Raw genomic sequence first — 22,801 nt, 5'->3', positions numbered from 1 at the left:
AATTAATACATATGTATGTACTTGTATGTAAATAAGTATGGATATTTTCACAACTGCATATGTAGTTACTTATGCATGATGATTTAGGTCGATACTAATTTTTTACAATATCGATTAACTAATATTGCAGTTATATGGTTTCACTTGAATATCTGAATATTAAATCATAATCACTTGCCATCACATTCAACATGGAGCGTTGGCAGGGCAAAGTTGCTATGGTAACTGGTGCTAGCAGTGGCATCGGTGCTGCTTGTGCTAAGGCTTTGGTGTGTGCTGGATTTGTTGTTGTTGGATTAGCACGTCGCCAGGAACGGATTGCGCTATTGCAACAGGAATTACCTACGCGATTTCGCTCCAATTTGCACGCCTACAAATGTGACATAACAAAGGAGGAGAGTGTGAACGATGCTTTCAAGTGGACGAAGCAGAGGCTGGGCGCCGGTGTTGATGTACTGGTGAATAATGCTGGTATTATAGCGACCACAGAGTTGAGTGCACGTCAGAATACGAATGAAATACGCAACACCATCGATACGAATCTGATGGGTACGGTTTTTTGTACACGCGAGGCTTTCAATTCAATGCGTGAACGTGATGTTGAAGGTCATATACTGATCATTAATAGTGTGGCTGGTTTGCAAGTGCCGAATTTGGGTCCAAACTTGCCATCGCTCAATATATATCCTGCAACAAAGTTCGCTTTACGAGCTATGAACGAAATTTATCGACAAGAATTCCAACGACACAAGACTCGTGTACGAATAACGGTACGTGGAATTCAGACATGAAAGAATATTGTAGAGAATAATGAAAGTGCCATCATTAGGACTCCGCTGATCAAATTTGACCCAAACTGGTCCATATAGATTGTGTGATCTCCATATGTCCGTTAGTGTGTGTTTACCTCGCGAAGAGTTTTTCTGGTGATCTTTATCTAGGAAAAAAAATTTAACAACGAGTTTGCTTGCAATTTAGTGTTTCCAATAGAATTACAACAGATTCGTTGAGAATGTTGCAGAAGTATTTTGGGGAGTCCACTTTGTCACGAACACAAGTATTTAAATGGCACAAAGGATTCAGTGCAGGTAATGAAGCTGCAGTGCTTGACATCAGAGAGATGATATCAACATCTCTTATGGATCGACTCAGCATTTTGGTGAATGTTTTCAGTACGAAGCGTGTCAATGCCAGAGTCGTACCAAAAGACCTAAGTATTTTGCAAAAAAAGACGTCGAGTAGAAGCAATCAACCCAGGTACCCAGGCAATACTTATAACAAGTGTATGGGAAATTTGCTAAAGCATTGGCGTCAAGTGCATATTTCGAAGGCGATAATAAAAATTTGTATTAAACTATGTGAAAATATAGTTTTTTTTTGTCAGTCCGTGTCAAATCTGATTAGATGGTATGATAAATATCAAAGATTGCGACACACAATGTCATTTGGGAAATAATGAGAAGAGGCCGCGTAGTAGAACTGTTAAAGATTTGATCGTAAATAAAAGTATTTTCATTATTTCATTTATGCCGTCAACGTCCAAGATTAAATATGTACATGTATCTGTCTGCCATAATTTTTTATATTGGATATCGCATAATTAATCTCATACGCATATTTTTTGATTTTAATTGTATTATAGACCATCAGTCCAGGCATTGTCGATACCGACATACTACCCACTTCTATTCGCAACGTTGTCAAAGACATGCTACCAAGCCTTACGTCGGAAGATGTTGCCGATGCTGTATTATGGTCGATAAGCACACCTCCAAATGTACAGGTACATACAAGAAATTTGTACATAAAGGGTTTTATTTGAATAACACCTGTTATATATTTTTTTTCTAGGTTCACAACATCACCATAAAGCCAATGGGCGAAAAATTTTAATAATTTGTATATTTAAACCGTGAACAGGGTATATTAAATTTGCCATGAAGGTTGTAAGACCCAGAAGGAAACGTCGGAAACTTTATAATATACACATATGTATATCGAAATGATCAGTGTGACGAGTTGAGTCGATTTAGCCATGTCCGTATGTCTGTCTGTATATAACCGAACTAGCCCTCAGTTTTTGAGATATCGATCTGAAATTTTGCACACATTATTTTTTCGCCAAGAAAATGCTCATTTTTTGGAACCGGTCATATCGACCCATATAGCTGTCATACAAACTTAACGATCAAAATAAATCTTTTTAAAAACTTTTTTATTAGACAAGATATTTTCACGTAATTTGGCTGAGAACATTGCCCAAAACAACGCTACAATCTCCGGACAAATTTTTCAGATAGGACTAATATAGCACATAGCTGCCATACAAACTAAACTATCAAAAACAAGTTTTTATATAGACATTTTTTTTATTTGGCACGAAATTTGGCAAAGATTCTTACCCAAGGCTATGGTAAAGCTGAATAAATTGTTCAGATCGAACCACTATAGCATACAGCTGACATATAAACTGAATGTTTGTGAACTGAAATGTTTTTCAACGGTAATCTGGCTTCGGTGCAATCGAAGTTAACGTTTTTCTTGCTTACTTCAAAAATATGACTTTGTATTTTTAAAATATAAATAAATATACCATAATATTTTTACAACAATTGATACAGTAGTTTTTTTTATATCCCTATTTCGGTTTTTAATTCCACTCAGTTAAGTTGAAGTTAAAGCAATTCAACCTCGGATCAACCCAACTCTTTTTTGGTATTACGATTTTCAGTCGAAGTTTCATTAGTGTTGTCAATCTAAAAAAATTAAAATTTGACAGTTAATTGAACAGCTGAAAGTTTTTAAACGAAAAATCAAAATGCTTTGATGTATTGTAGTTATTGCTCACGATAAGGGGAATCATTATAGAAATGGACATTAATTTTGATTACGATGACAAAAATGTTGGTGATGCGCATAAGAAAACGCCTCCGCGATCACTCAAATTCATTCAAAATTTGGAGAAAAAGTATATTCTTAGGAGTAGTAGATTGTATCAACTCTTTATGTTTGAAACACTTTCCAAGGTCCTTTAATTTTAATTTTAAGGTTTCGAAATTGTAGCTTTCCTCGTCCAGTTTCGGGATTTTACTCAACGAGCTCAACAAATTTTTCACCTTTCTACTGATTAAAATAGTTTGATATTATAAATAAAATAATTTTTTTTTACCCATTTTCTATTTTCTGTTAAGAATTTTCATAAATAAATTCAATAATGTTTAACTTCAACTGCTTGTAAGCTGTTGAAATTTTTGATACTCTAGTCCCAAAAAAAAAACACTTCAACCCAAAATTTTTTAACGGGTTGAGTTAAAAACTATAATACCGAATTTCAGAACTTCAACCAAAATGCAGTTGGGTTGAAAACCGCAATAGGGGCATTAATTCCCCAAAAGCGCTTTTTTTAGGTTGTCACACAGGGTGTGCTCCTTAAGACTTACGAACCTACTTAGTATTAGATCGCCGAAATACAATAAAATCGGATAGCGAGTGGCAAATGGAATATGATCTGTATATATTTTCAAATATCTTTCAAATTTTAATACATATTTACATATGTTTTTATGATATTATATTATATTCATATACCATAGAGTATATTATAGCACTTACCGCCAATATTATCTGTAGAACTGTGATCTTGCATTGTTTCTTGACTTGCGACAAATTTCTAACTTAAATCATTAAATTGCACCTAAAATTCAAAAAGAAAAATACTTACTTTTCAATTGTTACTATAATATTAGTGTATTTAGATTCTTGTTGTTTGACCTATTGCAGAACTATAAACCTGAGTTGTCGTTAGTTACATATATTAATATTGTACTGGAGATATTAGATAATACATTAAGATATTATTTACGAACAGTTTCAAATAATTTGACTTATTAAAAAATTCTACAACAGAGCGAAATAACATTAAATAAAAACAAAACTTTTTTTTCTGCGGTTTCAACTCGTCTCTTTTAGTTTCTTATAAAAAATATATAGATGTTGTTAGTTGACGGTTTTCTTGACTATGCCTTGGCATATTATTAAATTGGTATTCCTGGCAAAAAATTAGCATAATTTTATATATTATAACGTAGTTGTTAGTGTGATTAAAGCAATACTGAAAGAATGCGACGACTAAAACACAAAGACAGACAAAATTTCAATTCTTTGACAACTTTGTTATTTTAAACTTTTATTTCATAAAAAAAATGTTCAATATTTTGGGTAATAATCAATTCAAAACTACGCAAATTAACAATAGCGAACACGAACCTTCAACACGATTAGCCCATCATTCCTTTGCTACGTTTAAAGGCTGCACCCATTTTACGGTTATGATTTGCACGCGAAGATTTATTTTTCTCTTTTTTTTCGCGATTTCTCAAAGTATCTTTATCTTGGCCTTGACCTTTTGGCGCGCCAACAACGTCTCGCGGTTTACTATTATCGAAATTGCCGCCATGATTGCGATTACTCCATTTAGCTTGTCGTCGAGCTTCGTAACGAGCTCGTATATCCTCGGGATTTTCACAAAAATTCAATCGTTTATTACGATCATTTTGTGCATCTGAATTAGATTTATCTCCTGCAGTTTCCTGATCATCCTCACTCTCTTCGTCAGATACATCTTCAACATTTGCTAGTCCAGCTTTGAGCTGTTTGGATTTAACAACACGTGTCTCACTTTCCAATAATGCTTCATAGCTGTCATCATATTCATCATTGTATTCATCATTGCTACTTTCACCTTCACTGACTAGTGTATACGCTTGGTAGCGTGATTTTAATTCAGCTAAATCACTTTTATCATCTAACAATTGGGCAGCATCTTTTGGTGCATTTGGCATGCCTTTACCCTGTTTTATAATACATTTAGGGTTATCTTGCGTCATGACATCATATGCATCGCCATCATAAACGTTAAAGTGTTTAACACCAGTCTGTTGATAAGTCTTATCTTGTGGATCGGGTGGTATATATACCTCGGTTTGGTCTGAATTCACTAGATCGGGTGGTAGATTGTTTTCGAGTATAGCGGCGATAGCCTCTTCACTGTTGTTATAGCGCGACAGTATACGCCGAACAAACCCTGTGCCTAAGTGAGGCAGAACATCCAATACTGACGTTACTTCTAAATCAATATCACGTTCTTGAGCTACAGCAGTGGACGATATAATATTTGTGTCTTTATTTGAGGTTTGGTTATTTTTATTATTTAATTTCGCTGAATTTTTAACTTTTTTATTGGATTTAAAATTATTCTTATCCATTGTAGGTTTTGATTCTTGTTGATATCCTTGCACAATAAAGGAAGCTTTAAATCCATCCCTTTAAAAAACCTTTCAATTATTATCTATATAAAATGTATATATTCTAAACTTTTATACGTACAAGTTTTTGCAGGATTGTTTAAGTATATCAACGTCTAGTTCAACAGGGTATAAGCGGCCATAATCATTTACGAAAGTCTGTTCTGAGAGGCATTCAGTCAGTAATCCTATAAGTTGTTCAGCGTTCGACATACTCTCCTCTCTGAACATAAATATGTATAAGTACACACTAATTAAGATGAAAAATCGTAAAGGATCTTACGGGTTCGCCATGACTGCTTCAACAAAGCTGTAAGCTATACTTCGAAAAGCCTTTAAATATTCTAACCGCGCCATATTAAGCCAGCCCAAACTTGTAGCAGCCTCGTTAATGAGGAATATATTTTTGTACAAAAAAGGAATTGTATTATCATAGAACTGTGCAATACTAAAAATTAAAATATAGTTAGTAATATATACATTTATATGAAATAAGCTTTTGCACCTTTGTCCCAATTTAATTTCAGCGCATAAGGCCTGCACTTCCGGACAAACAGCTAAAAGCACACTTAGTGAATACGCACAGTCTAAGGTGTATAAAGCAACATCATCATACGGGGTTTCAGCATTCTCATCTAAATCACCTCCACCAGCACCTTCGAATCCCTCATTTTCGGTTTGTGTTTGTATACTTCGAAATGCGGTGCGAAAAAATGACAATGCTGCTAAGATATCCTGCTTATAGTTTGGTTCAATTCGTAAAAGTGACTCGAAAATTCGACGTAAAACTGCGGTGTTTTGTGGATCTGCATCTCCGACAGCCATAAGTAAATCGAATAACATTGGCACAGATATTAAATAGTTTTTATAAATCAATTCACGCTGATGCTCAACCCTTAACCAAGCTTCATCCGATTCACGATTAGTAATAAGCCGGCAAACGATACGCAGCACAAGTTCTAGTATTTGTTCGTATATTTCTATAATATTTTGTTGTTGAACAATTTGTGACCAAACATTTAAATAAAATGGTGTCGTTCGTTGTAAAAAGGAAACGACCGCCGCTAGCGCAGTCTTTTGAAACACCATATATGACCAAAACCTATAAAGCTTAACCAATTAATTTTCGAATTTCTTAGGCAAACTTTACACTTACTCATGATGGCGACAGTTTAGCAAGAAATGCATGTCTTTGCAAAAGCAATTTGAGTTGTAATGCCACTCCTCCAATTCTACACCACTTTTCACACGACCATACTGAGTCAAAAGACTTACATATGTTGTAAAATTGGCACGAGGAGCCCAGTGTTTATGCTATTTATATATATATTATATTTATATATTATTTATTTCAATTAAATGTATAAAATAAAGTTTTACCAAAGCTGGCATGGAGCATGGTTTTAAACCATCGTCTGCTGGTATTCGAAGTACTAATTGATCTAGTGATTTCTTCTCCAGATTCTATAAAAAATTTTATTTTATTTACACGAATTAATAAATGTTTTGTGTTATTTACCGGGAACTCCCCTGGGATAGTGAAACTCATTTTATATAGAGAAATGAAACGTAAATATGTGCAATAAAGCTTTATAAATTTAACAATTGCGAAATTCGTGTAACAGCTGTTGCCAATGATGGTATTGCCACACTTTAATTGATTACATTTTTAAACGTTGATTTTTGTACATTTCGTTTTCGTACAATTGTGAGAATATTCATTAGAAGTAAATGAGTTTAAATATTTTGTATGATTGCAATTTACTAAATGTTTTGCTCCGTTGCTATATATTGCAAATATATAACTTTTCACATTTTTTCACTTCATCAATATCTGCCCCTTCCATTTTCTTTTTGAATTTCACCTTAAAATTTAGATGAGCGCAAACGCTTTGAAGGAATAGGATGTAAGTGAAACATGTTAAATATTAGGAAGACAATGAACTTCAAAGTGAGCAAAGCCAAAAAAAGTAAACATAACAACAGTAGCAAGGTGTAAAATATACATACTTATATCTTAAAATATACCTTTGATAAGCACACACATGCAGATAAATACGCTGATAAACATTCATTTAATGTTATAACGTGAGTAGTTCTTCAGATGATCATTTTGTTTTGAATGTTCAAGCGCAGCACTTGAATAAATATTATTTGCTGCTTAGGGCTGACACATAATTAATATTTAACAAAGAGGAAAATGTTCAGTTTCACGTAAAGCACATAATTGGGCGGTAAAAATTTATCACACGAGTGAACATTAGAATAAATAATTGAAAAGTAAAAGTGTAGTCTTAAATTAAAAGACGATTGTAGCACTATACTCTTCCAAATGGCGCAAATGGAAAAAGCTATAGAAGATGTGAGTTTATATATGTATATACTTTAAATGTTTGTTTAAACAGTAATTTACGCGTAAAAATGTAACGCCGTTGTAAGGTCGTTGTTAGAGCAACAAATTGTGCTTTTTTGTTTACTTCTGAATTTGCATCTTATCGCTGAGCAATGTGCATCATTCTTCACTTCCCTTTTGCTTGTTTTCCTGTTTTGTGCGTGTTGCTTTTGCGGTATTGTTTCTTATGGGAAATTTTCTGTTTACGTGTCTGATTGGATAAAATGCTGAATGTGATATCTTAGTTAAAAAAAAAGCGCAAAAAAGTATTGCTGTAATAAATTAAATAATTAAAATTCTATAAATAAACTACAGGTGTTTGGACGTGGTCAAGTCAGAGTACAAGACTTTGGTGGAAGTGGCCAGAGAAACTCATCGGTAGTAGTTACAATTCCTGCCCATACTTTAATGACCACAACTTCTATACCAACAACTGCCATGAATATACACGGTTAGTATGACACAATAAATATCCGTTTTGTTCTTCATATAAAAAAATATACCTACAATTTTTAGTAAACGCCAACACTTTGAAGTACATCAGTTTAATAACGCTAACATTGCAAAATGCAATACTTGGACTTAGTATGCGATATGCACGCACACGACAGGGTGATATTTTCATCAGTTCTACAGGTGTGTAGTTTTATTTAATAAAAAATAGTTAAATCAACTTCGGAAGTTTTTTTACAATTATCATTCGTAATTCATACATATGTACATATATACATACATATTTGCATGTATATGATACATATATGTATATATGCTTAGACTCAATAAAATTTATAATAGAAGCAAACACTTGTTCTTTTGCAAGATAAGAAATATTTCCGGTTTTCTAATCAGAAAGTAGAGGTGGAGATAAAAACCTAATTCTAGCATATAGCTAATTTAAGCACTTTTTCCGTGTTTAAAATACTATTCCATATTATTTATCTAGTACTTAAATGAGTATATCTATTTATAATTATTTGTTTGAGAGACTTTGAATATTTAGGCTATGTACAATAATATATGAAAATGCTCAAATATAAAACAGAAGCAGTAAATATTAATATTATATTTATAATAAAGGCTTTAAATTGAAATTTTATTTAAAATAGTAAATATTTGTTCTTACTTTTTACTGTCACAACATCGTTTAACAATTGTACATTTAAGCAGTATTATTGTATTTCATTTTTATTTTTTAGCCGTGCTTATGTCGGAGATAGTCAAACTAGTCACCTGCTTGGTTTTGGTATTCAATGAGGAGGGTAAAGACGCACAGAAATTTGTACATACGCTGCACAAAACTATTATTGCGAATCCTGTGGATACACTCAAAGTGTGCGTTCCTTCACTAGTTTATATTGTGCAAAATAATTTACTATATGTGTCCGCTTCACATTTGGATGCGGCCACTTATCAAGTGACCTATCAACTTAAGATACTTACGACCGCCATGTTTGCTGTATTCATACTGCGACGCCGCCTTATCAACACACAGTGGGGTGCATTATTGTTGCTAATTGTTGGCGTTGTAATGGTGCAGTTAGCGCAAACCGTGGATGATAGTGCAGGAAGTGCACCATCAACTGGACCGGAGCAAAATCGAATGCTCGGATTGTGGGCAGCACTTGGAGCTTGTTTTCTGTCGGGTTTCGCTGGGATATACTTTGAAAAAATCCTTAAAGGCGCCGATATATCCGTATGGATGCGTAACGTACAACTAAGTTTGCTCAGCATACCATTTGGTATGCTGACTTGCTTCATTAACGATGGACATCAAATCGCAAGCGCCGGTTTCTTCCATGGTTATGACTTGTTCATTTGGTATTTAATACTCCTACAGGCGGGTGGCGGACTTATAGTAGCAGTCGTGGTAAAATATGCTGATAACATATTAAAAGGATTTGCTACCTCCTTAGCTATAGTCGTTTCATGTGTAGCATCTATTTATTTATTCGACTTCAACTTGACTATACGTTTTGCAATTGGTGCGGGATTGGTTATTGCTTCTATATTTTTGTATGGTTACGATCCCACTAAGTCAACCGGTAACTCAAAGCAGACAACAATGAATGCAGCACAAAAGAACCCAGCACAATTAGAGGATGAGGAACAACTTTTGCCCAGAGTTTAAATATTTCGATGTTTAAAACTAAAATTAATTTAGCAATTGATTCACAGTATTCGAAATGTAATTTAATGTTTTAATTTTAATTAAAACGATTAAACGTCAGTTATACAACTTAAGTCATTTATAAAGGAAACTGACTGCGAACTTAAAAATGTTTTTAGTTAGTTATTCATATTGAACGCAATTTACTTAATCTCAAAAAACTACAATATTTAGTTGTAAGCATATGCATTTATGCCTATATAGAAAATATAAAATATATTTAAACGCCCAAGAGAGTTTTCATTATGTAGGAATTGCACATAAAACAAAACGTTTGTTGTTTGAAATTCTTTTAAAATAGAATGGGTTCTCATATTTTACATTATTTGCCAATAAATAACTCTAAATGTTACGTACCGGATTAATTGAAATATTCATTAAATTAATTAACTGAAAACTGTTAAAAGAACAGTATTTTTTATTCACATTAAATTGATATTGAAAAATATTATAAATTCACCTTTCGCTACCAATATATACTGCAATGGGTCAGTACGTGGTGCGAACTTATATATGTAAATACACATTTATACACTGCGTATTGTGAGCACGTATATAATTCTTAACAGTGCGTAAACGCTTCATTGCTAAAGAAATATTCAAAATTGGTAACCAATAATAAAATTTAGATTAAAGAAAAAACTAAACAAGTTCTTTAAGTTTGAAGCGGAACCGAATTAAAATAATCGAATATGTAATATGTTGATAAAATATGTGGTTGTAACGTTCAGTGATACTAATAAGCTTTAAAGTCCACAATTCCAACCAAGTGTTGGATCATTTAACTGTGTCTGTATTTTTAATATTAAACTGTAAATACGCAGTGAAGGACCCAATTTAATTGGCAGCTTTTTAATAACATCACTGCGCTTAAGCAACAACAGTGAAGTTCCATCGATTTCATGTTCCTTAAAAACGTGCGCCTCGTTAGGAAAGTACTTGGCAAAATAAGTAGCGACTTGATCAGCATTCCAATCCTTTACATCGGGCACATCTATTGGTTCATAAGGGCTATATCGGATAACCGGTGTATTACTATTTATAGTCTCATCGTGATGCGTTTTTGGTCTTTTTGATGCCATAGCATCGCCAATCTTTGCATCGCCACTTACACTGGTGATGTTGCTACTGGTTGTGCTACTGCTACTTGTAGTACTACTACCCCCGCTTTCTAGGCAACTTCCATCGCTTTCTATACCACTCTTGCCTTGTTTTTGTCCATTATCATTACCTACTTGCACATCCTGTGTTGAAAGTTTGGTAGCAGCACTTTTCGCTTCGGCTGCAGCTTCTGCAATGTTTATGTTTTGCTGAAGAAATTGGGTACATTTTGAGCGATGTGGATCATCACCAATGATTTCCCGTATTGTTTTCACTGGTAAAGCAGAACCTCCATTGTTTATACACGGTTGACATTTATTGCATTTCCATCGAAAAGTCTGTTGGTATTTAAACACATTGGGAATGTGGCAGGTCAGATGATATGATTTAACGCATTTAGAACACGTCACCATTGGTTGCTAAACAAAGAGAAAAAATATTTAATTTGAATACAATATTTCTAAGGAAATTAACTATAAACGAATAAAAAATAAAAAAAAGAATGAAATATATTTTTGGTAAGTGTATAGTTTAGGTCCCCAAACGAAAGTCTCAAAAATTAAATTTTTTTTAAATCATCTTATTTTGACGCGAAAAAAGTAAAATTTTTTCAATAATTTATGTATTTATATAATAATATATTTAACAGACTTTGCATATATTTTTCAAGTAACTTAATTGTTGTTGTTTAGCGGCAAAATTCTGTAGAATTCAGATCACTTAACTGTAATTACAAGTTTAACGAGTTAGACGATTTCTTGTCAAAAATAAAGAAGAAATTTCTTTTGCGCCGCAATCTCATGATACGGGCGAATAGAGAGGATCGTCGAACTCTTTCCGCACTGGCTGGCAAAAGAACTATGGACTCCCCGTGCTGTGCAGAAGGAAGTTCGACGCGAAAGAACAACTCAGTTTTCGAAAAATTAAAATAGTATTATTGAAAAAATCGACTTTCCACTCGCGTATTTGTAATATTCGCGTCAATATAGGAAGATTATAGAGAAATAAGCACTTACGTTAATTTTTGGTTCGCAGTCATTAAAAGCGTCACATACATCGCATGTACGGCAATTTTCGCACTTGTAGTTTTGACGTAAAATGTCAATATCTTCAAAATCTACCTGTAGGCATAGTTTATGTACTCTTCGTTCGCATTCCAAACAAGATATTAATTTATTCCTGGCGTGAGTACCGCGCTTGGCTTCGCGCTTTTGACAAACATCACATACAACTTCTGTTGACGCAATTTCACCAACAGAACCAGATGTGCCGGTCGAACTTATTGAGGATTGGGAAAGACGTTTATTTTGCTGTGTATCTTGATTTTGTAAAGTTGGTGTGTCCCGTTTCCGATCAATAAGGATAGATATTCCTGTTGCTGTCGGGCCCGTACCGCCTGAATGTGTCGCTGCAGTATTAACACGTTGTGAACGTGGCAAATAATTGTCAGAAGGATCAAAGACGGCTTTAGGTTTCTAAATGAAACAATAAATAAACTTGTAAATTTATGTTATTTATTTTTGATTAAAAATAAAGAATACCCACTTTTATACGTCCTGTTGTTCGTACAGCCATATTTTCGGAGCTCGTAATACTGGCAGCATCATCCTGCTGTGCAATTCGCAAGCGAGCAACTTTTTTCATTTTCTAGAAACTCAACCTTGTTGGGAAAATAGTATATTCGAAGCTTCCTGAAATTCCAATTTCAGAATTTATAGACCGGATATCTATCGAAAAAATTACGTAACAATTTATGATATTTAACTTTTCGAAAAATAATTTTCATTAAAATCTCTATCAGGATTATTATATTTTTTTTTTTACTTAGTGAAGTGTAAACTTTAAACAATGAAAACGATATACTTTAGTAATCGAACTACTTTTTGGCTTCGATATACAATGTCTTCTTCTTCCTCTGACTAGTCGTTCACCATAATAATAATTGAGAAATAAATATAATAAGTGCTAAAAGTATAAAAAATATATACACGAGGTGTGTTCTAAGGAAAAGGTGAATTTTGATTTTTCGCGGGCTGCGTATATACATATATCATATGTCATAGCTAAGTTTTTCTGTGCTCTTCGATTTTCGCCTTTTGAAAGAAATGAATCAAAGGATGTGTATTAAATTTTGCGTTAAAAATGGAACAAAGTGCTCCAAGGCACTTGAAATGTTGACTGCGGCTTGAGATGAGTCCACTTTGTCTTTGAGCTTTACAGGAGGCTGAGAACATGTTGATGACGATTAGCATCTTGGAGTTGCGACCACGTCAATAAGCGAAGAAAACATCGAAACAGTTAAAGTAATTGTTGACAAACCGGAATGTTTTGGTCATGAAACGTGTTACAGCGATGTTAGTTCCAAAATTGCTAAATTTTGAGCAAAAGCAATATGGCATTAGTTGATATTATGAGGAGTTGTTGAATGACGTCCACAACGATACGGGTTTGCTCATACGGGTCATAACTGGTGACGAAACTTGGGTATATGGTTATGACGTCGAAACGAAGGCTCAATTCCAATGGATGCTGCCAGATGAGCCAAGACCGAAAAAGGCACGCCAGCTTTAACTAAATGTGAAGGTTTTGCTCTTGCTGTTTTCTTTATTAACAATGGTGTGATGCATCATGACTTCCAGCCAAAAAGTCGTAATGTAACGTTTGCGTAAAGCAATACGGCTCAAACGATCGGAATAATGGAAAACCCAGTCGTGGATTATGCATCAGGATAATGCATCAGCTCACACATCAATGCTTATTCGTGATTTTTTTGCCCAAAAACGAAACCGTAATCATGCCTCAATCACCGTATTAACCAGATTTGACTCCCTGTGATTTTTTCCTATTCCCAAAACTGAAGAAACCAATGGAAGAAAAGCGTTTTGCCACAATTAATAAGATCAAGTCAGAATCGAAGAAAGAGCTGATGGCCATACCGAAAAGCGCATTTCAGAAGTCCTTCGAGGATTGGAAAAAGCACTGGCACAAGTGTATTATATCCGAGGGGAATTACTTTGAAGAAGATATTTTGAAATAGATATTGATGAATAAATAAGTACTTTTCAAACAAAATTTAAAATTCACCTTTGTCCTTGAACACACCTCGTGTTATATTATCAATGCTAGTAGGTTAAATATAACATTTATTTACAATCAAATAATTTAGTAATTATTTCAAGTGATTAATTTTACTAATCTTAACAAGTTGCCTGAATATGAATTCGTTTTTTTTATGAATGTTTTTATAGAGATATTGTGCTAAGTTCATAGTTTACACATGCTTATGCCCTTTTTTCAATCATTTTTAATTCGTTGCCCATATCGCCAACCTAATTTAACTAGATCACTGTTTTCCATAAACCAAACGAGTAAACAACAAGAAACACTTAAAAATCCATACAATAGATGTACTAGAATTGATGATGACTAAAAAGTAATAGTAATATTAATCAAAAAATTATTCATTGTTGGTATTCTTCCTTGAACTCACCGATACGTATTTACAAAATAAACCTGTTATTAGAAGCGTGATGATAAACCATTTACCAGGCAACAAGCCTTTTAGCGGCATTAAACCTGTAGGCTGATATTGTCGATATATAAAGTGAGTGCTAAAAACATATGAAAATTAATTATTTATCAAATAAACGTAATTTTGCTTATGCAAACCTGTAGCATATCCTACAAAACATGTTTATACAATTGGCGAATATAAATCCAACTGGCCCTAGGAAGCTTGTCAAAATGTAAGAGAGTATTAGAAAACTAACGGAGAATATTGCCATTAAGTAATTATATTTGTCGATATCTCTGCTTGTATTCGTTGCAAACATATAACCCTCCGTTATGCCGTTTATAGCTAAGAAATAAATAGCTAAACAATGCCACCGTAACAGCTTCTCTGGAAGTCCGCCGGCAACAAAATCAACACCACCATAGAGTAGAAGTAAAGTATGTGAATAGCTTTGACCAAATGTTAAGGCTAATAGTCCAATCGATGTAACTGCTAGGGACAAATTATGTAAAACTTTTTCTGTTTGCACAACGCTTTCCTGCAAAAGAATTAAACAAAAAGTAAAATCTTGTCTCCAAACTTAAAAAAATGTATGGTATATAGAATCTTACCCGTTTTTGCTTATACAAATCGACGTCACGAGCAATAGTTTGTGTGAAGAAAAAATAACTACTTTCTTCAATAGGTCTAAAAATAAAACGTGCCGCCAAGCTCCCCAAATTATTTACCACATCATATGTAGCTTGTTCACTAAAATTCAGTACTGGGCTTACAGACATAACATATTTCTCACCTTCAGTTAAGATTTGCTTTAGTACGCCCTGTTTAACAAAGCTTAAAGTAAGAATTTGCAGTTCTGAGTTGAAGAATTTATCCTATGACAATTTTAGTAATATATATTTCAATTAAAAAGTGTGTAAACTTTTATTAATATTTCACCATACTTACTTCATTCTTCATAACTCCAGGGAAAAACTCGCTTAATTTTGTAAAGGGGAAATCTTTCATATCATTCTGTTTTTTATTTTGATTAAGTCTTCGAATATAGAAATAAAAGAATCCGTAGTTTCCAATTATAATTGTTGCAGTACTCATTAGCTGAGCTATTGCAAAAGCATTAATTGCGACGCTTTTGTCATTTATTACAATCCAGAGAAAAACAGCTGAACGTACCAATATATGTAGAGTATTCAAGACGATTCGTACTCGTACAAAACAGAAAACTTGTGTCACAAAACTAGGCGCTTCGGCACACAATTCAACAATACATGACAAAGCCATTGCATAGCAACCAAATTGGTATTGCGCATTGTATTTCTCCTCAACGGGTGTCAACAGATGCAACCAAGTGTATACGCAAGGAATGCATATAACTATACATGTCGGTGACCTAAGAATAGTTGCTTTTATCAACTACAATTTCATTATTAAATATTAATTAACTCACGTGAGCCACATTTGATTTATTAACTGAGCCCATGAGCATTTGTTACGTTGCTGAGTAGTGGCACTCAATCCTGCCCGGTTAAAAGCTTCTCTGGATAAAAACAGTAAAGTGCTTTCCAACAGAAGCAATCGTACGTTCATAATGCCTAACACATCACGCCCAACGTTCCGTACAATGAAAGCATTAATGGCAAAAGTAAGAATGCGACATAAAACCTTCGAACGAGCAAAAACAGAAAAGGCTTATCAGCCGTTATTGACACCAATTATTTGATTATAGCTGGTTTAAATATAGATAAACTAACATACCTGGAAAATAATACTGAAAGCCCCACTAAGTATGCTGCTATGAAGCACATTACGTTCCATTTTCTTTCAATTGTTTTAACTTAATTTATTATAATATAATAAATGTCTCATTATATTAGGCACCGGGAATAGAAGTAACAATTTATGGACGCATAAACAAGTTTCAGTGCAAAAACACGTCAATGCTTTGAACAGCTGATCTTAGAAAAAATTCACAATAAATTAGTAGCGAAAAGTTGTGCTCAGTTACTTAAGCGAAGTAGGGGCATTGTCGCTTTATTTACATTTGTACGTTGTTTTGAGATTTCATTAATAAATTTAGCTTTAAATAATATAAAAATGGTTTATTGTTCAGTACCAGGATGTGAAAAATTCAACAAAAGCCAAACTAAACGATTTATGTTTAGCTTTCCCAAAAAGAAGGAATTGGTACAAAAATGGCTTGAAGCGATACCTAGTTTAGCGCGGCCTGTTAAAAGTTCTTGGCGAGTATGCCAATACCATTTTCAACCAGAGGATATTTTAAAATCATTCAGCCACACCATTGGCGGAGAAGTGTTCGTAATAGAGAGGGAGAGACCCAGGCTGAAACCAAATGTGGTGCCAACAAGAAATCTTCAAATCAACACATTTGTTAGTGCAAATAAAAAATCTCATAACAGAATCAATTAACATTATTGATATTAATTACATACCTATGCATTCATTACAGATTGGAAACAACGAGCGAGAAACCAAATCGATAAAGAATCATATATCGCATGTATTGAAACAATCTAAAGATACTGACGCCTTAAATAGAAGATCCATTGCACAGTTAAACTTGGCCGGTAACCAAGATGCTGTACCTGGAGAGAAGTGTGAAAAGGCATGTGTGCGCAATGTTGAAATAATAAAAGTTCAACATGAATCAAAGGATCCTACAGCCGTTGCAGATATTTTGAACAGAACGTCAGAATTTCTAGAAGAGGACGACGAGCAATTTGAATCACAAAGTTTTGAAGACATTACTAATGAGTGTAACCAAAATCTGGATAGAAATGATGGAGTTTTTATTCTACAAGACAAAGAACATACCGAAAGCAGTTTAACTGACAATAAGACCGAATACCTTGCCAACTGTTCAAATCCAATAACAGAGATAGATTCCTTTGACAACCTCTTTGACAGCGTGTTTGAAGTAGTTTTGCCTACAACGCTGTGGGGAGTTCATCGCTCTCCACAGCAAAAACGGATAATGTTCGTATGTATAGATGAAGAACAATTAAATGTACAGAAAATGCTAATAGTGGATGATTCAGGCGACCTAAAAATGTATTTAGTGAGCAGGCTGATCCGCGAAGAGCATTGGCCAGTGGATATTTTAACGCCAGAGCGTATATCGGATATGCTTGCAGAGTTGGAGGCAATGCAAATATGTCTCGGAGCAAATTTGTCTGAAACTTGTGAAGTTCTGCTTACATATGTTAATCGCGATGAACAAAGAACACAAAGATTATGCAAAAAGTGCTGTTAAAAATGTATTTATAAGTTTAATAACCACAAAAAGGCATAAAAATATGTTTTTTCAGTTGAAGTTAACAATTTTAATAACAGAAATACATATGAAATAGAAATTGTATGCAGGAATAAACCTAAGTTATTTTAATTAAAACTTTCTGTCAACTTACTTCCTTTACTCTGGTATTTTTAAAGCGGCGAATTCAGTACTTAATATCTTCATAACATCAACATGTTTGAGATCGGGGCGTTTGTATAGTTTATAATTGTCTTTGACAAACTTTGCAAAACCCGTTGGTTCGCGAACTGGTGTAGGCAAAATGTTGCCATCTTTATCCTTTTTATTTAAAAATATCTCAATGGCACCATGACAAAAAGAGCACCGTATATTTTCTACTTTCTTCGATTTTGAATGAGCGTGCGATCTGTGAGAAAAAAGTATTGGTTATATATATTATTAACAAAAAATATCTTATTATAACTTACTTTGCGCCGCATAAGGTGCATTTGTAAGTGTATTTATATTCGATATCATACTGATGGCACACACCAATTTTTGGTATTTCTGGAAAAACTTGGTTAGCTTTCAATGCCCTGAAAAGAAAATGTCTTTGTTATTATCGTTTCTAAAAGTTTAAAAAATTATTGGTACACTCGTATTGCCATTATAGAAAAATAAGCAATATGTCTGCAACAATATTTAAATTGTAATTTATATTCGTTTTTAAATTTAGTTCATGTAGTAGTAGTAAATAAAAAACTATACATATACCATTGCTTCCAAGTACTACCATGACCACCTTCCCCATTAAATATCCAAGTAGCGGCATGACATAATTCATGTAGTAATGTACAACGCAAACGATCAGCACTAGTTAGAACTTTTTCACTCAACTCTATTACACTTGTTCGAGTCCCCATTCTACAATTGATATCAGAAAAAAATTATCCATATATATATATATATAAATATATATAATAAATATACATATAATAATATAAAATAAATAAATATTTAAATATATATATATATAATAGAATATATAAAAATTCAATGATTTAAATAAGTATATACTTCATACTTTTTCTTATTTAAACACCTTCCAGCTGTATTGCACAGTTTCTTGTTCCATTGAAGTGGCACATCTAATTTTTTTTCAAATAATTTCTCATTATATAGCTCGTAGAGCAAATTTGCCAGTTCTTCCTTCTTTGTGCGATAGTTTTCGCGGTAACATAACGCTTTTGGATCACAAAGAGATTTGGCCACACAAACTAAAAATGTAAATATGTAAAAATATATTTTTCTACAAAAAAAAAATTGAAATATCTACCATCAAGGGATTTAAGAAAGCTGTATTTGTTTTTTAGCGTAGGGAACATTTGTTCTGAAAGCTTGTTCTTCTCCCTCAAAATTCTTGAAGGTTTCGTTAGATTAGGAGAATCTGAATACATAAAAAAAAATATTTATCTTAGATAAAATTAATTAATATTTTATAAATTTATAGAATTACCCGTTGATTTTGGTGGAGTCATATTGAAAACAGGATTTCCGCGTTTTATGGCTTCTAAATGTTTATTATATATTTCAAAGTTTCCTAAACCATCTCTTATATTTACTCGTTCCATATCGTGTGAAAGTTTTTCTCCATCAGTTGTTGGAACAGCCCTAACAGGAGTTCGCGGTTGCACCCCGTCCTCGCCAATGGTTAAGTCTACATCTTCTTCTCCGAAATTTGCAGTGAATAACTTTCGTTTTGATTTTCCACCAGTAGTTGGGGTAGCTGGTATTTTTGCCCTATCGGTCGCTTTGCAAGTCCTCAAAATATCTTCCAAATGGGTATTAAAATTCACATCTTATGTCGCAAATATACACAGAAAATAAAAACTTTTTAGACAATCTGTTATAATTATGTTGTTAAGATATGTTACCATTATTTGCCAATGGAGAATTCGTTTCACCTTCATGTATGGTTACTTCAGCTTTAGATAAATCTAAGTAAATTATATCATCTTTTTTCTTCGTTTTCATACGTCGAGATCTTGTAGAATCACCCGCATTTTTACTTTTAGGTGACTTCTTATTTTGTTGTTTTTTAGCGTGTCCTTTGAGGCCTTTTTTAGGTTGTGCGGTTTCATAGTCACTGCTATTGCTTTTATCAGATGGAGGGCTCCATTCATCAGATTTATTCTCCATATTGTCATTAGGCGAATCGTTGTGAGTTGGTGTTCTATCTAATGTTTCGTCGTCAGAAGCATTGTCCCCTGACGTATCACTATGTAGATCGACCAGGTGACGCCAACGTTCTGCTGCAGCCACAATATTCTTTTGCCGTTTTGTTGGACATTTTCTTTTTACTTCGGTTCTTGGTACTTTAAAGTCTTGCTCTCTCTGTTCTTTTCGCTGCCTATTAAAACGCGGTTCGCTGTTAAAGTTATTATGTTGAACAGCGGATGTAACTTGGTCCTTATTTAAATTAGGGGTGATATAGCGAGTAGAGTCCAAATTTGTTTGAACAATATCGCGACTAACTTTAAAATAAATATAATAATAATTTTGTTAAATTCACAATTTTATACTTTTGTTAAGAATTGAGTTATCACGTACAAATTGAAAAATCATCGAGGGCGCTTTCTACCACACTTTGATCCAACTTGCTTCTACCAGTAGTGTTGACCAAATTAGGTGATTCTGATTTTGTTTGTTTAAATGAAGACAGTTTATTAGATAATTGTGGTGATTTCGTAGAATCTATTTTTTTCGGAGTGCGGCTTGTACGTTTCAGAGTGCGTATTACTTCCGGTGTTTTCCATGCTTTCCCGTATACTTGATTGAGAAGTCTTTCAGCGTGAGTTAGAAAATTTACATCCGGTTCATCCTCATCAGTATTTTCTTCGATATTATTATTATTTGCAAGGGAGTCGCATGGGTTTGTGCTACTTTTATGTTGCTTTTTCTCATTGCATGGTGTGTCAAATACTTGATCTTTTGATGCCAGTGCGGTTGTTGTTATGTTTTTGCTATTTTCATTAACTCTATTACATTCTTCTTCACAACTGCTATCGTTATTGACACTTTCATCATCCAGACTTTCCAATTGTGAAATTGAAATTTTTATACTTATCTTGGCAGAAATATTTATATTACCGATGCTTATTTGCGGTGGTGAGGATTGGTTCGGCTCAGATTCTGAAAGTTATATAAAAAAATAACATATATATAATGGTAAACTGTATTTTTATGTATAGAAACAACATGCACCTACCAGTTCGACTGCATTCACTGCTACAATTGCTATTGTTAACTGAAGAAACATTCAAATTTTCGCTGGACGTCTCAGATATAATAACTGAATCTTCGGGCAAACCCACGTTACTTACATGCGAAATGGAACTTTTTTCACTACATACTATCGAATTGTTTTGCTCCTCTTTGGACGGAGGTGAGTTCATTTGAGTTTCTTCATGAGCTAGACGTCGGGGGTCGCTTTCAGCATTTCTTTCGCTTTCACCCTGAATTTCCCTAATTGAAAACTCTTCTGTTTTTATTTTGCTCATTGATAAAGTATCATTTTTCAAAAATGATTCTGTCTGAACAATTGTTTCACAATTTGTTTTCGGAATTCTGACACACTCATCTCTATCTAGCAGATCAGTTGCAATGGAAGTCATGGATTCTGTGGCCGCATATGCCAAATCACCATGAATTTGGTATGCATTATTTGTTTCAATATTCTTTTTAGGACTAACGGTTTCAATATATCTTAAAGAGTTAAAATTATCTTCCATCATTTCCTGATTTGCTTCCAATTCTCTACGCTGCTGAGAAACATCTCGTAAAAATGCCTCCATCCGATCTGCTTTTTCGTTACTAAATGTATTTGGGATCAATGCATCCGCTGAATGACCACTTTCAGGTATGTCAGATGTCACAAAATTTAAATCCGTAAATTCAGAAACAGTGCTATCAGTTATTGTTATGGCACTGCAACTATCGTCAGTTGATAACAATGATATACAACCAGATTGGGACTTTTCAGCATTTTTAGCAATTTGGTTTTTACCTCCGGTATTTATGTTGCATATCTGCAGTCTATGTTGTTCCAAGTCACAACTCATTCGCTGACTCTCCGTGGAAACCAATAATGTAGTTTCTTTAATAATTCCATCATTATCTACATTCACAGCCATTTTTGATACGTCGTTTGTTAGTGTTGATATATCATATTCGCGTAAATACTCTGCAGTTGTGTGATTATATTCACTCACTTGTAATGGCTCCATATCATCAGTATTCTCCACCAATAAAGCGTTATTTGCATTATCTACAGAACTATGTTCAATTGCTTTACTTCCATTGCTATCACTAAGCAACAGGGGATTAACATAGTGTGGTATATCTGAAATTGTAGAAGCTGCTCCAAGATTTCCATGAAAATACCCGCTCTCAGTGACAAAAGGGTCACTATTTCCATCCATTTTAGAAAAATCTGTTAAATTGGACAATGTGGGTGCAGAAGTAACATTTTTATGCACAGCGATAGTTTCGGAACTGCTTGGAGCTACATCATCCATAGTTTCTAAAAGATTGCGACTAACGCGTTTTATTGGCTCCATATCTCCTTGAAAGCATCCTTCGTACGTTTCAAGTGCGTCCGGTTGTCTTTTCTTATTTGACAGTGTAAGCTTTGCAAATCCTAAAACAAAAAGCATTCGGTTACTTGTGTTTTGTAAATATGTACAGTTCACAAATCTAAATTAAAACGTACTATCTCTAATAGGTACATTGATTTTAGTAGGATCAACACAAGTTATTAGTTTATATTTTTGTTCGCCGTCCATCTCATTATCAAAATAGCAGGCATTAACGTTGAATATAATCTCACAACACAAAATAAATTCAAATACAAAGCGTTGGTGAAAACCATTTCTTGCTTCTTCTTAAGCAGGGTTGTGTTCTTTAAACGTTTATCGGTATCAAGAATGATAAATAAATGCAGACATCAATATTTTTCAAGGTATTCACATTAATTCGGTAAGATGTGGCAGCACAATACTTCGATAAATTT

The 22,801-nt window shown here is 33.8% G+C and overlaps 7 protein-coding genes across 9 annotated transcripts; 3 read left to right on the top strand and 4 right to left on the bottom strand.

The window, feature by feature from the left end:
- The first annotated feature begins 169 nt into the window (after positions 1 to 169).
- Positions 170 to 2,612, top strand: LOC106626463 (farnesol dehydrogenase). Its single transcript, XM_036356682.2, has 3 exons — positions 170 to 770; positions 1,643 to 1,783; positions 1,852 to 2,612. The coding sequence occupies exons 1-3, from the start codon at positions 192 to 194 to the stop codon at positions 1,891 to 1,893; spliced, it is 762 nt and encodes a 253-aa protein (XP_036212575.2). The 5' UTR covers positions 170 to 191; the 3' UTR covers positions 1,894 to 2,612.
- Positions 2,613 to 4,151: 1,539 nt separating this feature from the next.
- On the bottom strand, positions 4,152 to 6,997 carry LOC106623111 (activating signal cointegrator 1 complex subunit 2). The gene is made up of 7 exons (XM_014242503.3): positions 6,823 to 6,997; positions 6,684 to 6,767; positions 6,460 to 6,617; positions 5,809 to 6,405; positions 5,587 to 5,751; positions 5,386 to 5,526; positions 4,152 to 5,322 (listed from the first exon to the last, which is right to left on the bottom strand). Exons 1-7 carry the CDS (start codon positions 6,850 to 6,852, stop codon positions 4,278 to 4,280), a joined length of 2,220 nt encoding a protein of 739 aa, XP_014097978.3. The 5' UTR covers positions 6,853 to 6,997; the 3' UTR covers positions 4,152 to 4,277.
- A 408-nt stretch (positions 6,998 to 7,405) lies between these two features.
- Positions 7,406 to 10,094, top strand: Ugalt (UDP-galactose transporter). Its single transcript, XM_014242506.3, has 4 exons — positions 7,406 to 7,665; positions 8,011 to 8,146; positions 8,212 to 8,331; positions 8,892 to 10,094. Exons 1-4 carry the CDS (start codon positions 7,636 to 7,638, stop codon positions 9,821 to 9,823), a joined length of 1,218 nt encoding a protein of 405 aa, XP_014097981.2. The 5' UTR covers positions 7,406 to 7,635; the 3' UTR covers positions 9,824 to 10,094.
- A 150-nt stretch (positions 10,095 to 10,244) lies between these two features.
- Positions 10,245 to 12,805, bottom strand: Lint-O (L(3)mbt interactor in ovarian somatic cells). Its single transcript, XM_014242505.3, has 3 exons — positions 12,509 to 12,805; positions 11,980 to 12,438; positions 10,245 to 11,382 (listed from the first exon to the last, which is right to left on the bottom strand). Exons 1-3 carry the CDS (start codon positions 12,605 to 12,607, stop codon positions 10,609 to 10,611), a joined length of 1,332 nt encoding a protein of 443 aa, XP_014097980.2. The 5' UTR covers positions 12,608 to 12,805; the 3' UTR covers positions 10,245 to 10,608.
- A 1,243-nt stretch (positions 12,806 to 14,048) lies between these two features.
- LOC106623110 (man(5)GlcNAc(2)-PP-dolichol translocation protein RFT1) lies at positions 14,049 to 16,417 on the bottom strand. Of its 2 annotated transcripts, none has more exons than XM_014242502.3 (7): positions 16,233 to 16,417; positions 15,925 to 16,139; positions 15,426 to 15,867; positions 15,089 to 15,352; positions 14,633 to 15,015; positions 14,454 to 14,574; positions 14,049 to 14,389 (listed from the first exon to the last, which is right to left on the bottom strand). In XM_014242502.3, the coding sequence occupies exons 1-7, from the start codon at positions 16,290 to 16,292 to the stop codon at positions 14,258 to 14,260; spliced, it is 1,617 nt and encodes a 538-aa protein (XP_014097977.2). In that variant the 5' UTR covers positions 16,293 to 16,417; the 3' UTR covers positions 14,049 to 14,257. The 2 variants fall into 2 exon arrangements, with proteins under 2 accessions (XP_014097977.2, XP_036234422.2); XM_036378529.2 differs by having other exon boundaries at positions 15,925 to 16,165; positions 16,233 to 16,371.
- A 19-nt stretch (positions 16,418 to 16,436) lies between these two features.
- On the top strand, positions 16,437 to 17,886 carry LOC106623121 (uncharacterized). 2 transcript variants are annotated; one of them, XM_036378545.2, is made up of 3 exons: positions 16,437 to 16,520; positions 16,588 to 16,865; positions 16,945 to 17,886. In XM_036378545.2, the coding sequence occupies exons 2-3, from the start codon at positions 16,632 to 16,634 to the stop codon at positions 17,746 to 17,748; spliced, it is 1,038 nt and encodes a 345-aa protein (XP_036234438.2). In that variant the 5' UTR covers positions 16,437 to 16,520; positions 16,588 to 16,631; the 3' UTR covers positions 17,749 to 17,886. The 2 variants fall into 2 exon arrangements, with proteins under 2 accessions (XP_036234438.2, XP_014097990.3); XM_014242515.3 differs by having other exon boundaries at positions 16,469 to 16,865.
- LOC106623120 (germ cell nuclear acidic protein) lies at positions 17,728 to 22,663 on the bottom strand. The gene is made up of 10 exons (XM_014242514.3): positions 22,502 to 22,663; positions 20,999 to 22,429; positions 20,341 to 20,922; positions 19,665 to 20,264; positions 19,247 to 19,588; positions 19,067 to 19,177; positions 18,815 to 19,007; positions 18,505 to 18,654; positions 18,219 to 18,326; positions 17,728 to 18,157 (listed from the first exon to the last, which is right to left on the bottom strand). The coding sequence occupies exons 1-10, from the start codon at positions 22,572 to 22,574 to the stop codon at positions 17,908 to 17,910; spliced, it is 3,840 nt and encodes a 1,279-aa protein (XP_014097989.3). The 5' UTR covers positions 22,575 to 22,663; the 3' UTR covers positions 17,728 to 17,907.
- Between the last annotated feature and the right edge of the window lie 138 nt (positions 22,664 to 22,801).

Source organism: Bactrocera oleae, chromosome 5 (genome assembly GCF_042242935.1).
Source record: "Bactrocera oleae isolate idBacOlea1 chromosome 5, idBacOlea1, whole genome shotgun sequence".
Classification (NCBI taxonomy): Eukaryota; Metazoa; Arthropoda; class Insecta; order Diptera; family Tephritidae; genus Bactrocera; species Bactrocera oleae.
This window is presented reverse-complemented; position numbering and strand designations above follow the sequence as displayed.